The 16,490-nt window shown below is 44.2% G+C and overlaps 2 protein-coding genes across 5 annotated transcripts in view; one reads left to right on the top strand and one right to left on the bottom strand.

Annotated features, from left to right (window-relative positions):
- Window positions 1-9,099, bottom strand: part of LOC103262695 (HLA class II histocompatibility antigen, DP alpha 1 chain-like) — a 16,494-nt gene extending 7,395 nt beyond the window's left edge. The window contains exons 1-2 of the mRNA XM_008060344.2: window positions 9,012-9,099; window positions 2,396-2,710 (exon numbers count right to left, since the gene is read on the bottom strand). Of these exons, the coding sequence (XP_008058535.1) occupies window positions 2,396-2,477 (82 nt within the window). The 5' untranslated portion in view covers window positions 2,478-2,710; window positions 9,012-9,099. The remainder of the gene's footprint in view (window positions 1-2,395; window positions 2,711-9,011) is intronic.
- LOC103262681 (HLA class II histocompatibility antigen, DP beta 1 chain-like) lies at window positions 5,175-14,631 on the top strand. 4 transcript variants are annotated; one of them, XM_021713315.1, is made up of 6 exons: window positions 5,175-5,376; window positions 9,004-9,267; window positions 12,550-12,831; window positions 13,366-13,493; window positions 14,087-14,110; window positions 14,414-14,631. In XM_021713315.1, exons 1-6 carry the CDS (start codon window positions 5,277-5,279, stop codon window positions 14,420-14,422), a joined length of 807 nt encoding a protein of 268 aa, XP_021568990.1. In that variant the 5' UTR covers window positions 5,175-5,276; the 3' UTR covers window positions 14,423-14,631. The 4 variants fall into 4 exon arrangements, with proteins under 4 accessions (XP_021568990.1, XP_008058509.1, XP_021569000.1 ...); XM_008060318.2 differs by having other exon boundaries at window positions 5,190-5,376; window positions 13,366-13,476; XM_021713325.1 differs by lacking the exons at window positions 14,087-14,110; window positions 14,414-14,631 and having other exon boundaries at window positions 5,207-5,376; window positions 12,550-12,835; window positions 13,369-13,476.
- The last annotated feature ends 1,859 nt before the right edge of the window (window positions 14,632-16,490 follow it).

The raw sequence follows: 16,490 nt of genomic DNA, 5'->3' as shown, positions 1-16,490 counted from the left end.
CAGTCTGGGTGACAGAGTGAGACTCCAACTCAAAAAAAAAAAAAAAAGAAGTATTGACAAACCTAGAAAAGGAGCGAGTTTGTTGGATTCTTTACAAATTCTCTAAAATCCTAAAAATGTAAACTCATTTCCTTTAAGATATTTAGTTTCAGACTTACCACGTTTTATATTAATCATTAGCTTGGTCTTGTAAACTAGAGCTCCTTACATGTATGAGTAATAAATCATGACAGAAGATGCTTAGTCCCAAAATTGTTTCAAGACACTTTAACAAGGTAGAATTAACGATATCTAAACATTAGTTCATGTCAAAGGTCACATGAAGGATTTATAACCTAACCATAAAGAGGGGAAGCAAGCCCGAGAGGTAACTAACCAACTGAGACCAGAGACTAAAACAAAGAAAAATAAACTGTGAAAACCAAAGAAACAAACAAGGCTGCCTCAGTCTGTACAGCCCACTCCTCTTTTTTTTTTGAGTAGAAGTTTCACTCTGTCGCACAGGCTGGAATGCAGTGGCACGCCCACAGTCACCTCAGCCTCTACCTACTGGGCTCAAGTAATCCTTACACCTCAGCCTTCCAAGTAGCTGGACAACAGATGTGCACCACCACACCCAGCTAATTTTTTGATTTATTGTAGAGACGAGGTCTCACCAAGTTGCCCAGTCTTGAACCCCTGGCTCAGGCAATCCTCTTGCCTCTGCTTCCCAGAATCACTTCTCCCGGTTCGCCTTGCTTGCAATAAAACTCTGCCTTGCTGTCCTGAGTCTGGTGTAATGCCTAAGTCTTTGTTCACGAATAACCAACAAACCCTAAACCAGCTTTTCAGCTAACAGTTTTGTTTTGCTTTGTTTTGTTTGAGTTGGAGTCTCACTCTGTCACCCAGACTAGAGCACAGTGGCAACTCCCGGCCACTGCAGCCTCAACCTGCTGGGCTCCAGCGAGCCTTCCGCCTCAGCCTTCCAAGACAGTTGTTTTTTATTTGTTTGTTCATGTTTCTGTTTTTAAGGAGAAGAACATGTCCGTCTGTTGAGAGAGGAAGAATCAGTGGGGAGAGAAGCAGTAAAGACAGAGCTAAGTTCACCAGTTCTGTCTATCAAGAATCTTAAAAGTATCAATATCTATATGAAGATGTGTTCATTGTGATATTTATTATAACACAACATTGGAAATAACCGAGTGACCATTAACAGGGCAATGGGAAATTCTGGTTCTGGCCAGCCTCATTTCCTTTTTACTTCTACACACACCTGGACACCTCACCTTAAACAAAACTGTCTGGAGGCCAGGTTGCATATTCTATTTTGTGGATGCTAATCCTTCACATCACTAGATTTTTGAATGACAATAATATGCATGCACAGGCTTAATGCTTCCTGATATCAGGACATGAGGGAGAAAGAGCATTCGTCACGATTTACAATCCTTGGCTGAGTACTTACTATTATCCAAAGCCTAGGCTTCCCAATGGACACTGGGTCGGTCTCTCAAGACCTGAATCCCAAGGTTAACAAAAACATACAAGTCTGCTGTCTTTAAACAAACAAACAAACAAATGTTTGAGAACCACCCACAAAGACCCAGAAAGAAGAACTCTAGAATCCCAAGAGAGAGGTAGTACACTCTTAGTACTTTCTCACACAGAGCCCATGTCTCTGGGTCCCTTAAAAGCCAGGCATGGTGGCTCACACCTGTAATCCCAGCACTTTGGGAAGGAGAGAGGATTGCCTGAGCACCAATCTGAGCAACTTGGCAAGACCCTGTCTTTACAATAAACCAAAACATTAGCCAGGTGTGGTGGTATGCACCTGTAGTTCCAGCTACTTGGAAGGCTGAGGCTAGTGGCCATGAGCTTGCCACTGCACTCCAGCCTGGATGACAGAGTGAGACTCCAATTAAAAAAACAAAACAAAGCAGTCACACAAAGCAGAAGCTAGGGATCCAGAAGAGACAGGAAGGGTGTGGAGTCTCTGCAGAGCTCAGTTAGAAAGTCATTGTGTGCAGAAAGTCTGGGCAATGCAGAGTATGATCATCAGGATTGTGTCTGGACTTAAACTTGGCTTTTGATTGGTATGTAATTGTGGAAAAAGCATTAATCTTTTTGAGCATCAGTTTTTTCACCTCGAAAATGAAGTTGATAGTATGTTCAATGAAGGTACTTGCAAGGTAAGTGTCTAGTAAATTGTGATTGCTATTGCTATTATTATTAGAGTGAGAGGGAACAAAGGTGAACTTTACACAAGGAAATGAAGAGGAAAAAGGATATAGAGGAAAACGATATCTAAACATTAGTTCAAATTCGAATCAGTGAGTTCCTAATTCCAGAAACACAATTCATGAGAGCCTGTCCCCACCTCTCACCCTAAGGCACTCGAATCCTTCTGAGAACTCACCCTTGATGGCCTCAGCTCCTTGGAGACTCAGCAGGAAAGTCAAGGAGAAGACTCTCAGGATCACAACTCTAGTCTGGGTCATTCTTTCTTCAGGGTACACGTTGTGGAGTCTACAACTGATGACTGTGAGCACAGAAGCAATGGTGAGGAACTGATGCTGGGTTGGGGCAGACAAGAGCTCTGAAACTATGGGCTTCTAACACTTGAAAATAGCCAAAAGGGATGGAAAGGAGTCAGCATAGCTGGGCTCAACCAATCAGAGACATAATAGAGCTGACATTCTCTGTTGCTGGGTAAAAAGAATCCTGGAAGGGTCTGGAGATGAGATGCAAGAATTTTCAGGGACCAGAATGGTCAAAGGAACTCCAATTCACAGTTCATTTTTAGAGTTAGAGAAAAACTTGAAAAGATAAGTCATACTTTCTTCTGCTGACAGATGTCTTATATGATGTTCCTTCATTCCATACACCCACTCCCAAAAATTCAGATGATCTTTGAAGTTTTTAGCCACTATTTTTTTTTCTAAATGATGCTTTATTTCATCAAGTTTACAAAAATGTTCTGTTGATGTTTAGAAATAAATACTCTATCAAATAAAAATATGTAATTAATCATTCAGGCTCACCAACCCGAGATACCTATTTTTTATGTAATTTTTTTTTTTTTAGAAAGCAAAATTTATTGAGAGGACAGAAAAGCTCCCACAGTGGGAGGGGACCCAAAGGGGTTGCCCTATTTAATCTTTGATGTAGAAGTTTTAGTTTTCATTTAGATGTTTTAGTTAACTTGATGAAATGGATCTTTAAGTATTTTTCTATTCTTGGCTACCTTTGTTAGTGAAATTTCTACATAATTCTTATTATCCAGATTTCGTATTGCTTGAGCTTTCATGGCATGTAAGCCATCTGAAATAATAATTTGGCTCTTTAAATTACTAGTCATGCTATTTCACTTTCATAGCATATGAACAGTATAATACTACATATAGTAACAATGGACAGCCTTATTCTGATCTTGTTTTTGAGAGAGATTTTTCCAATGCCTTCTTATTACAGATAATGTTCATTTTTTGTTTTTATATTCTCATTATCATATTTAAGAAATCAGTTTTCTAGTCTTTTAAAAGATTTTTATTTTGAAACATTGCTTTGGTGTTCATAGATAAGACCACAAACTTTCAATATTTAATGTAATAATGAAATACATAATTATATCAATATTTTTCTTGTTTTGTGATAGCCACACCTTGCATAAATAATAAGTATTAACAGATTAGTACATGAGAGGTTCTATATTTAGAGCTTCACAAGTATGATCCCATTTAAATCTTCACATCAAACCTGAGAATGAGGTATTATTAATGTCCACTCTAATAATAAATTATCTCAGATATTAAGGACATAAGTATTTGTCTAATTGTCTATAGCAGGTAAGTGACAAAGAAGAGTCAAATCCAGGCAGTTACTGAAACCTGAGCTTTCCCCCCACAATTCTATACCATCACCTCGATCCTAATAAAAACCTTATGGTGTATAATTCTTTTTTCTCTTATATTTTATATGTTAGATTTTATTTACATTTTTAAATCTACATGAAGAAATAAAGCCAATTTGATATTTTCTTTATTAGAGTTGTTCCAATAGGATCACATTTATACATTTAAAAATAAGGACTAATGTTCTTTGAAATTTTTGTGAAAATAGTCACTATAAATACAGCAGAATCACATGCTTTGGAGGAGGTAGTCTTTGAAGACTTTTTTCATTTCCTTCCTTATTTACTGGTCTATTTACATTCTCTATAGACCTTACTTTTCCAAAGCAATTTCAGATCTACTGATCCAGATGAGCTTAAGAACATTGCTGTAAAGGCAGGTTATATTATCCCCATAGTAAAGACAAAGAATTGAAGTCCCCAAAAAACCAGTCTCTTTAAAGTTGAATCCATGCTGGGCTTGGTGGCTCATGCCTGTAAACCCAACACTTCGGGAGGCGGAGGTGACCCAGGGTTTCAAGACCAGCTTGGGCAACTTGGTGAGACCTCATCTCTACAATAAAAATAAAACTAAAAATAATTAGACAGGCATGGTGGCACACAATGGGTTCAGGATCGCCTGAACCCAGCAGGTCAAGGCTACGGTGGCTTTCGTGTTCCACTGCATTGCAGCCTGGGTGACAGAGTGAGAAATCAAAAATAATAACAATAATAATAATAAAGTTGCATCATACTTGGTATATAACTGGCATGTCCATGCACCCAGGTGTGATGTCCCTAGACCGAGCCCTGCTGACCCTGATGGTAGTCCTATGGAAGGATCCTGTGTCCTCCATCTTGAGATTTACAGACCTCTGGGAGAAAAAAAATATGAATGGGTGCCAATCCTAAACTCCCCCTTGAGCAGAGGCAACAGACTCTAAGATTCAGTTGGAGTTCTGGGATGGGTACTCTAATCTCTACAAATCATGCCACTGAAAGACCTTTACACAATGTCCGGTGGATGTGTGAGGTGTGGCAGGGTTAGGGAGTGATAATCCCTATAAGATTGAACAGTAGATTATTTGAGATTGCCCCCAGAGCAAAGAAATACAATCTCCCAAACCTCATGACTTACCCAAATGGTGAAAATAAGTATCACAGTCCTCCACCTATCATCTTTAGTGCATCACACGCTTTAAATTGTCAGACCTTTCACACTGTCTGCCCAGTGACTTATGACTCGTATAAAGCTCAGTGCCCATTGGTTCTTTTCTCAGAGTCTGTCCAATCCCAGGGTTATGAGAGACTACTTTGGTTCATGGTCCTATTATTTCAGACAGTAGCTCCATTTAGTGAGTTCTTCTCCTGATTGCATTTCACCTTTCTGCCATCCTTTTCCAGCTCCATGACGGTCCTACAGGTGGCTGGAACCCCCTGGACAGCGGCTCTGATGGTGTTACCGATGGTACTGCTCAACCCCGTGGTCCAGGGAAGGGCCACCCCAGGTAAGAGCAGAGAGGCTATTCCTGGAAGGTCTGGCTTTGGGGACAACTCCTAGGGGCTGTCTCTCTACAGGACCAGACTTTGAAACTGGCTCTGGGGATTCCTGCCATAGCCCAGTGTTCCTCATCTCCAGCTAGAAAATCAGACTCACCCCTGCCTATAAGATACATTGTTACCCAGCAAGCCTATTCTCTATCTCCGGGAGATGGCACTGTAAGCAGGGAGAGGTGCCAAGAGGTCAGGATCCTTATCTTGGGGACATAGGGCCAATAAGGCAGGGATAACTTTAGAGCAACAAGGTTTCCAGAGAGAGGGGTTAACAAGTTCAGCCTCCTGGACATCCTCACATCTGCGTCACAACCTTGAGGGGATTCAGGCAGAGAGCCCTCAACTGGGGTGTCCAGGCTCTGAGGATCACTCAGCCAATTCGGTGGTCAGGAAAAGGGCCTCCCATTCTCCAGGGCAGAGCAGGAGTCCATGACCTTTAATACTTATGGCAAGACGAGAGGAAGGAGATGAGACAAGATCTACCTGATAGCATTCTCGTTGAGGGTATTTCCCCCAACCTTCTGGGAACTTGGTTAGAGTATTGGGGTGGGTTGACATTTGCAGAGGGAATGAGATGAGGGTGTGTAGGTATGTGAAAGGAACCTAATATAGGTTATCAGACAGCCAAGGAGAAGTAACTAAGGGAAAGACTTCTTCCTCCTGCTGCCTCCCTGTGGCTGGTGTAATACTATGGCTTCTACAACCTCGTTTCTCTCTCAGAAGGCTTCTTAACTTTCTAGTCCAAATCTACACCAACACCACGAGAGAAAGGGCTGTAAAATATGTTAGTTTTCCACTGACTTCCACTTTTCCCGCAGAGACCCTTCTTCTTTTAGACCACCAGGACACAACTAGGATTTACTGTCCTCATTTTACTTCCTCATTTTCCAGGGGTAACAGCATTTGAATCTCCTGAGTATGGCCCCTCAAACCCCAAGGCCCTCACCTATCACCTCAGATTTACTGTTTGAGAAGGGAGGAGAACTTGCACTTGTGGTCATAGAGATGTGCTGAGAACCAACTAGCAGGACAGCTCAGCTGTGGGAACTGGAGAGGGGTGAGGCTGGAAAGATAGGAAGCTGGAGCACTGTTTGATGATACCAAATCAGCATCCATCAGCAGTCGAGGGGAGGCAGCACTAGCCTCTCATAGGAGGAAACCATCAAGGAAACCCAGGTGCAGAGTGAACAGAGAGCAGCAGTGTGGGCAGTGAACCAGGTGGAGAGGCAAAGGGTAGATTGGGATTGGCAGGGGGAATGCGATGAGGATGTGTGGGCATGAGACAAGGACTGAGGGCCAGTTACCAGAGCATCCTGCCTAGAATGAATGTTCAATCAAAACCACTGAATTACAGTGGTTTACGCCTGTAATTCCAGAACTTTAGAAAGCCACAATGGGAGGATTGCTTGAGCCCAGGAGTTCAAGACCAACCCGGACAATATAATGAGACCACATCTTTACCAAAATTAAAAAATTGGCTGGCTTCGGTGGCTCAGTCTGTAATCCCAGCACTTTGGGAGGCCAAGGCGAGTAGATTGCCTGAGCTTGCAGGTTTGAGACCAGCTTGGGCAACTTGGCAAGACCTTGTCTCTACAATAAATAAAAAATTAACTTGGTGTGGTAGCACACCTGTAGTTCTGGCTACTTGGAAGGCTGAGGTGAAGGAGCATCAGAGCCCAGCAGGTCAGTGCTGGGGTGGCTGGGAACATACCACTGCACTTCAGCCTGAGTGATGGAGTGAGACTCCAACTCAAAAAAAAGAAAAGAAAAGAAAAGAAAAATTACCCAGAAGTGGTGGAATACACCTATAATCCTAGCTTCTCAGGAGGCTGAGATGGGAGGATCACTTGTGCTTAGAAGTTTGAGGTTATGGTGAGCCTTGATCATGCCACTGCACTGCAATCTGGGTGACAGGATGAACCCCTTAATTAAAAATAAAAACATAATACAAATAATTTTTTTTAAAACCTGCTAGAAGAAGCACTGGTGCTAAAGGGGAGTATACGTAGAGTGGTCAGGGCAACTCCACAATTCCCTTCATGCGTCTCCAGCTCCACCCTGATCCCCAACCTCAACAGGGAAAAAGAGAAAAGGCTTGAGGAACCAGGCTTTGACTTAAAGGGGCTGGGGGAAGCAGAGCTTGATTGAGAGGACTCCTAAAGGGCATCAGGTGATGCAGCACATGGGCCTAGAGAAACCAGACTCATGGAGGCAACACCCTTTGGACTCTGAGTTTTAAAATAGGCCTTTCCAACTGAGTTCCCCTGTCAACACACCCCCTACCCGGGCTTCAGGGCCACACTCCCAGTCCTCTTGTCACACCAGAAGCTCATTCTGCAAGTGATACTCTGTGTGCTTACTCTTCTGTCATTCCCATCTCCCAAGTAAAATCCCTAGAACCAAAGAGAGTGGAAGAGTCAGCAAAGAGTCAATAAAACATACTTCATGGACTTTTTAGAGTTTCTTCTTACGTTCCAGGTATATCCATCATTCTACTTGTTGGTTAACTCATTCACTGTTTTAGATGCTGGATATAACAAGAAGATAGTAGGTATTTACCTTGAGAGGTGAATTCATTAATTTACCTGAGCACGAAACAAATGTGCAAACAATCACACCACCTTAATATGCTCACTGTGATCAAGAACAGAGCAGGCCTGAGGAGACTCAGACAGAAGCAACAAAAATGCACAAGTCCACTGCTGCTTGTGTGTAGATATACACCCGCCAGACATGGCAGTGGCAGGCAGTCCTGAGAAAGAACAGCATGTGGGAAAGGCTGCCTTGTACTGTTCCACAAAAATTGCATCATCAAGGCCTCTTAACACAGGAGTCCACCCTGGTTGTGGTGGTGATTTTCATCAATTAAGGGACATTCCACACCTTTTCATCAAGCCTTTCTACAGCCATGTTTGAAAAGTGAAAAAAAATCCATGAACTTTTAGGCTAGAGAGTCTTTCTTATACCAAGCTTTAAGAAAGTTTTAACAAATCTATTTCTACATTTCCAGCACTCAACACAACAAGAGCACACTGGGGTATAGTCAAGATACTGGCAGAAAAGACAGAGCACTTAGCTGTGGAAAAGAGAAAGAAATAAGGGAAGGCTTCATGGAGGAGGTGACATTTGAGCCAGGATTGTCACCAGGATGGAAAAGTCAGGCAGGGAGTTGAGGGAGAAAGGACAGCTCCGCCCTCCATTCCCCCTCCTGCCCCTGCTGCTTCTCTCCTGGCCTGGTGGATTCTGTTCCACCAAAAGGCCACGTGAAAGGCTGCCCTCCTCCTCCAGGTGGGAGACGTGACGGCCTCCTCCTCACATCTCATCTCTCTGGGATCCCTGAGTCACCCCTGAGCAGCCAGTCGCCCATTTCAGGAAACCCTGGCCTTTATGGGTGAGAAAACGGAGGCCTAGCAAGGTTCCGTGGCCCGCCGAGGACGGCATAACCCGGTATCAGGAAAACAGTGTGAAAATCCAACCCTGAGGGGATTTGAGGAGAACGAATCGTTGACGTTGGGAGGGAGACAGCCGGAGATGGGGAGGGCAAGGACGCCCCGTCTCAACGCCGCCCCCGCTCCCCGCAGAGAATTACCTGTTCCAGTGTCGGATGGAGTGCTACGCGTTTAACGGGACGCAGCGCTACGTGGAGAGATACGTCTACAACCGGGAGGAGTTCGTGCGCTTCGACAGCGACGTGGGGGAGTACCGGGCGGTGACCGAGCTGGGGCGGCCCACAGCCGAGTCCTGGAACGCGCAGAAGGACGTCCTGGAGACGAAGCAGGCCGCGGCGGACACGATGTGCAGACACAACTACGAGCTGGACGAGTCCTTCACCCTGCAGCGCCGAGGTGAGGGCTGCAGCCAGGTCCAGGGAGCGGGGACAGCCGCGACCCAAGGGGCCGTCGCGAGGCGCGGGAAGGAACTGGGGGCCGATGGGGGAGCGGGGCCAGCCCGGGGCGTGTCCGGGAGCAAGCGCGGCACCCGGGCTGGGCGGGGCGTGGCGAGAGCGACGGTGGTGTGGTCAGACCCGGGGACTGACTCCGGCCCGGCTGTGGACGGGGAAGCGGGGAAGGAGGCGCCGGGACAACTCGCAGGGGGTCCTGTGGCGGTGGGCACGAACCCTCCTGGCCCGGCAGGGCAAGCAGGGAAGAAACTTGTGGGGGAGGCGGTCGGGCGTGAGGGGCCTGAGGGGTCGCAGTGGGCCGCCTGCTGGGCGGGTGGAGGGAAGGGTTCACGGCCGGCCGGGGTCCTGGCTGGATGACTCATCCGGGGCGAGGGGTCCGGGGGGACGAGGGCCAATCCCTGATCCTGGGAGCCGGCCCTTTGCGAAGTTGGCTGAGAGCAAAGCCTGTGAAGGGGACAAAAGCCAAGGCGGATGTGAGGGGGACCGGCCGGGAAGCCTCCTGGACGCCGGGGATTGGGGAGCGACGAGTGTGGAGCGTCTGCGCCTCTGCTGAGACCCTTTTGATTTGTCTTGGATTCCCCGTGGCGGGCGGGGCGGTGTCCGAGCTGAACTGTACTTTTCCTTCGGGAAGTCTGAGTGCAGAGTGGAGAGGAGAGGTGAGATGTGTGCAGTCAAGAGCGTCATGGCTTGGAGGGTGGGGAGCTTGATGCCCAACCTGGGAAAACCTAAAGGAAGAGCATGGGGAGTGGGGTGGACAAAACAAGGACCTTTGACCTAGAGAAAGAGGAAAGAATAAAGAAGGGAAAGAGAGAGGCTGGGGAGGTCAGATCTTTGTTCCCTCTCTTCCCGGGAAGGCAACGTCAACTGAGAGTGAGACAGTGGACAGAATTGGGTAGGGATGAAGAGAGTGACATGGGTTTAGGAAGTTGCTGAGGTAACTAGTTGAGAAAAGTGTCCAAAGAAGAGTAATAAAATTGGCAAAAACAATTACTAAGACTTTGAATTGACACAGATCAGTGCGTGGCATCATTTTCTTTCACATTAATCAGCTGCCAGATGCGGAGAGCCTTGGATGCCAGCCTAAGGGGTTTGGGCTTATCTTCTAGCCAGTGGCCCCCCAATTACTGTTCAGAAGACTCTCCCAGGTGTCTTCAGTAAAGCAGATTTCCCAGATTCACGGCCCTCAGATTCAGATTTCAGGGGTATTGAGGACTGGAAATCTGTTTTTCATTAGCTCCCTAGTGATTCCCAAATGGTCAGGTAGGTGTCCGGACGCCAAAGGTTTTTGAAAACATGGAAACAACAGTTTTGGAGGTGTGTCTTCAGAAGAGTGAAGTGGGTTAGGGAGAGGAGAGGCTGGAGTTAGATCAGGTAAGAAACAGTTATTATTGTCCAGAGAAATAGTAAAGAGGGTATGTATTAGAATCGGGAAAAACACAGGGGCAGGTGAGAGGAGCAAGGCAGGACAGATTTGTGACAATTCCAATGTGGATACCCAACTAAATCTAGAAGTAAGTGAAGAGATGTTTTTGTGGGCAGGAGACAAGGCAACTAGAGAAACAGGAATCCTTGCCTTTGTGAAATGTATTTGAACTGGGTGGTAAAGGAGACCAGTGAGTATCGGGCCTTAGCTCCAGCGCCCCCTGGAGAATCTCTTATGTACTCCAGGCTGACTGGCTCCTGTCAAGGAGTACTGAGCAGAGTACCTCTTAAAATAGACATCCAAGTATACCCCTTGATTTTCATGCTTCCCAGCAGTGCAATGGGGGAAGAAATTAAATGTAAACCGCAATTGGGATTCAGACATGGGTTGATTAGTCTGTTGGACTTTGGGTTTATAGAGGTGATTGAAGTAGAGTGAGAGACAAGGTGCCTCTGAAACAAAACCACATTGCGGGAGGAAGACTGGCAAATTGGATAAGTCTGGAAACAAGGCAAAAATATCACAAAGAGCTGTGGATTAGTTCAAGACTGTACTTTTACCTGGCCCTGCCCCATAAGGGTACTTGTATTCTCTGAAAAATAGAAAGTAGAAAGGAAAGAAATTAAGACCTAGAAGCTCTGATTTGGGACATTCCTCTGAATGAGCTGTTCTCTAGAGGCAATAGACTTTTTTCTGCCTTCTGAGGAAAACAGTGTGGGTGCAGAAGTTCAGAAGAAAAGCTGAACCCATCCGATGCAGTGGCTCATGCCTGTAATCCCAACACTTTGAAAGGCCAAGGCAGGAGGATTGCTTGAGCCCAGGAATATGAGACAAGCTTAGGAAACAAAGCAAGACCTCATCTCTACAATAAATTTAAAAATTAGCCAGGAGTGGTAGTGCGTGCCTGTAATACCGGCTACTCGGGAGGCAGAGGAGGGAGGATTGCCTGAGCCCAGAAGTTTGAGGCTGTGGTGTGCTGTGATTGTTCCACTGTACTCCACCCTGGGAGACAGAGTGAGACCCCAATGAAGAAGAAGGAGGAGGAGGAGGAGGAGGAGACTGCAGACAACAAGGTGGAAATTGACCCACGACAGCAGAACAAGGGGAGAGAACTACAAATAGAGAGATAGAGGGACAGGCAGCATCTGATTATCTGTGTGACCCTCAAAGGACCCAAAAGACACATCACAGAGGAGGAACTTGGAAAACAACAGGACTTGGACTAGTTAAGAATGTAGGGGCTCAGAATATTTGGTTTTGTGATATTAGTGTAGATAAGAAGTTTTTGAATTTTTGTAGGTCAGGTCAGAAAATACATATTTTACTTGCTGATAAGTCATGTCAAGCTTGCTTCATTTTCTTTGTGTTTTTATGAAATAAAGTTATTGGATTAATAGACCTAGAGAATGCATTGTCTGTAGATCTAAATTTTAAGAAATTGTTTGAGTTATTTTTACATCCTTTGCATCAATATAGAACATTGGATAGATAGATAGGTAGTTTCACAGCTGATTAAATATTCTTTGTCCAAAGGCTAATCATTTACTTATAATTAAAATTTCTCCTAAACAGGTTACAGAGTGCTGCTTTTGTCTCATTTCTATTCTTGTCAGTACTTGTTATTTACTTCAAGAGCATGCATGTTTTATTTGAGGGTCCGTTTCTATCTTTTCAGTGCCACCTTTATGCACTAGCCTAATCACAACATTTTTATTTTAAACATTGAAAAATCAATTCCACAATGAACATGTCCAAAAAATAATGATATCAAATGCTATCCAAATTTTTCTTCCCCACTCCTAGTCCAGCCTAGAGTGAACATCTCCCCCACCAAGAAGAAGCCCCTGCAGCACCACAACCTGCTTGTCTGCCACGTGACAGATTTCTATCCAGGCAGCATTGAAGTCCGATGGTTCCTCAATGGACAGGAGGAAACAGCTGGAGTTGTGTCCACCAGCCTGATCCGCAATGGAGACTGGACCTTCCAGATCCTGGTGATGCTGGAAATGACCCCCCAGCAGGGAGACATCTACACCTGCCAAGTGGAGCACCCCAGCCTGGACAGTCCTCTCACTGTGGAGTGGAGTGAGTTACTCCCTGCTGACCTTCTACACCCCAACTCTGAGGCGGGAGAGGACTCTCTGGCTCTAGGGTCCACACTCATCTTATGTGTCTGTACCCTGAGGCCATGTCCACCCTTATCCTTCTTCTCTATAAGCCCCTGAGTGTAGTTTTAAGCTGATGACAGTGGAGACTTGCCTAGCCCTCTCCTGGGGAATCCTGAGGATACATGGTTCTCCCTACTTGTCAGAGAATCTAGGGAATCAGACACCTTCCAGAATTGCCCTCACACATGGAAACCTCTCTTCTTTCAGACTTTTAACCTATTCTAAGTTATTTTAAAAGGCAACTTCCAAAATATGCATTTGATCCCTTGTTAAGGTCACACACTAACATCTAGAAATGAGGGGTAAGTCTCTTTAAATTTCCTCCTTGTCTAGGAATATCCCCCTCACTTTCCTCCTGCCAATATTCTACATCAGATACCAAGCTCAGACAGGACCTGAGCATCGGTACAGCTAGTGGAGGTGACACTGATCTTGGGTCTGTTCTTCCCAGAAGCGCAATCTGATTCTGCCCGGAGCAAGACACTGACTGGAGTTGGGGGCTTCGTGCTGGGTTTCATCATCTTTGGAGTGGGCATCTTCATGTACAGGAGGAGCAAAAAGGGTAAGGATGCCTACAAGGCAACCAAGACTTGCCTTCCTCTGGCTTACTCACCCATTTTCCATGATAAGGCGCTGAAACAGAAAAGCAATGCCAGATAGTCTGGAGGTCACTAGAATAAGTCATTGAACCAAGACAGCCTGTAGGGAGAGAGGATCCCAGTATGGGATCTTAATGCAACCAAGTGCTTGAGGTCCAGTTGCTCAGGCTTGTTCAGGACATCCATTAAGACATGGGCAATGGAAGATGGGATGGAGAAATTTTTCTGGGCCAGGTGTGATGAATCATGTCTCTAATCCCAACACTTTGGGAGGCCAAGGCAAGAGGATTGCCTGAACCCAGGAGTTCAAGACCAGCCTAAGCAACATAGTGAGATTTCATCTCTACAAAAAGTTAAAAATTAAAAACAAAAACAAAAAGCTTAGCCAGAAATAGTCCCAACTACTTGAGAGGCCTGAGGCAGAAGGATTACCTGAGCCGGTGATCGTGCCACTGCACTTCAGCCTGAGTGACAGAGTGAGAAACTGACTCAAGAAAAAGAAAAAAAAGTGTCTCTGATTTTCTCAGTTGGTTTCAATAACTGAAAACATTCCCTTTCCTCCTTTCATTTCAGTTCAACGAGGATCACAATAAACGGGTAACATTCCTGCTTCCATTTCCTTGGGTGGGGGGGTGGAGTATGGAAGGATATAAGTGCCTTCTTTGTGTTATGATGCTGAGGCACCTCTTGGAAAGAGAGGCTTGAATGTTTCTTTCCACCTAAACCCTTGGATGAGTGGGGCTTGGAAAGAGCATTACTTGGTTCTAGTATTGGAGGAAGCTGAGATAAACCCTGTTCTTTATCAGAATGAGAGTCAGTCTGTCGCCCTAATATTTCTCCCCTGGGACTAAGAGAAAGTGGGCCAGCAACCTGGGGTAACTTTTCCTTTTACCCCCACAGGGTTCCTGACCTAACCAGAAAGAAAATGTGCCTTAAAAGAAGTATTTTTCTGCATTTCTTTAGTCATGGATGTTGGTTCTGGGACAGACCTCCAGCTTCCCAAGCAGATGTTGCTGTCCAGTGATTGTTCAGATGCTGGTTCTGCTCTTTGATTCAGTGCACAGTTTCTCTGATGGGGCCTCCAACCAAGTTTCCTTCTCCTTAGCTTCATAAAAAAATCAAAACCCAACGCTATTGTTTGTTTCCTTTTAAGAGTATGCACCAAATCATCTCTGGCATGGCTTTTGTTTGAGGGTCTTAGTCAACAGTAGAAACTCATAAGGAAGTTCACTGTTGTTTACATGTAAGCTAGAAGAAAATGGGGATTTCCTAACTATCGTATAAGGTGGCCAGTTGGATGTGGCCCTTTTCTAAATTGACTGTATTTCATTGGGCTGCCGCATAATTAAGTCTGGTACCTTCATCCATTGAGGTCTGGGACCATTATTCACATAGCACTGATTCACTGTATAACTTATTACGAACATGTTTTACCATTACTGCTGAGAATTTAAATGAAGATCAGAACTTAAAATGATGAATGTAATCTAATAAATATTAAATATTTTCTTTACATACCATTATAAACACTCCCTAACCAGGTGTAGCTTGGCCTTTTGAATGCATCAGGTAGAAGAGACTTATCCCCTAAATCCTCACTCATCCACCTACCTAGAATTCCTGTGCTAATATTTGATACAGAGGGAAATATGTCCCCATTGTTAGAAGACCAAAGCCATACATGTGGCACTCTTTTTCAAACACAAGTCTTTTTTAATAATCCCAAATTATTATGGGATTTGCATTTCATATTATGTTATCTTTAAGTCAAGATAGAGGACATATTTGGTCTAAGCTCTCCTTCGTGTATACATTATAGATTCTTGCAAACTACCTACTGGTCTAAAGAAGGTCTCAGGGATGCCGGCAATGTCTATTTCTTGACTGACGTACTCGTTACATGGGTGTTTGCTCTGATAATCATTGGCTGTACATTATATTGGTTGGTGTGTTTCTTACAAAAGTCCTCTAGTTCACAGTAAAAAGGGTTTAAAAAGAGACATAAAGGAGGATATTGGTAATTTGAAGTAAAAGCAAGAAATCAATGAAGCTAGCATAAATATTGAGTTGTAGTAATGATTGGAATAAAGAACATCGCTGGGTACAGTGGCTCATGCCTATAATCCCAGCACATTGGGAGGCTAAGGCGGGAGGATTGCTTGAGCCCAAGAGTTCAAGACCAGCCTAGACAACATAATGAGGCCTTGTCTCTACCAAAAAAAATGAAAAAATTAACCAGTCATGGTGGTGTGTGCCTGTAGTTTCAGCTACTTGGGAGGTTAAGGTGGAAGGATTGCCTGAGCCCAGGAGGTAAAGGCTGAAGTGAACCATTGGCAGACCACTAAACTCCAGCCTGGGTGACAGAGTGAGACTCTAATACAGAAAATAAAAAAGGGAACATAATAGATGAGATAACAAGTGGGACTTTCACAACTGAAGAATAATTTAAAAACAAAAAGTCTTCCAAAAACAGCATGAAAGATTAAACAATAGGAAATGTAAAGAAAAAGCTAAGATCAATGAAGAATAGAAACAGATGTCTGACATCTTGATAATTAGACATCTACCATCCTGAATGTACCTAATCTCATCTAGAAAGTCATGAAAATAGTAGAAGGAGAGAAAATTCTAAGCTTTAAAGAAAGATGAAGTTATTGAGTTCAAAATAGTGCAAACAATGACAGACTTTTTAAACAAACTTATTAGGCAAAAGAAGACTGAAAACAAGCTAATTATCTCCATTAAGATGGAAAAGTAGAAAACAGCAAAAACAAAGAAATAAATAATAAAGACAAGGACAGAATTCAATAAATTAGAAAACAAAAAGTAGGAAAGATTAAATCGAATTTTGAGTCAATAAAAGTTTAATGAAGTTGACAGACCTCTGACAAGACTGCTGGGGGAATTATAGGAGATACAGGATGAAAAGGGGGAATGACTTTATATACAAACATTTGAAAATAAAAAAACTTAGGCC

Source organism: Carlito syrichta, unplaced genomic scaffold (genome assembly GCF_000164805.1).
Source record: "Carlito syrichta isolate Samal-C Ts95f unplaced genomic scaffold, Tarsius_syrichta-2.0.1 Scaffold92604, whole genome shotgun sequence".
NCBI lineage: Eukaryota > Metazoa > Chordata > Mammalia > Primates > Tarsiidae > Carlito > Carlito syrichta.
Note: the sequence above shows the minus strand (reverse complement) of the source record. Positions and strands in the feature narration are given on the sequence as shown.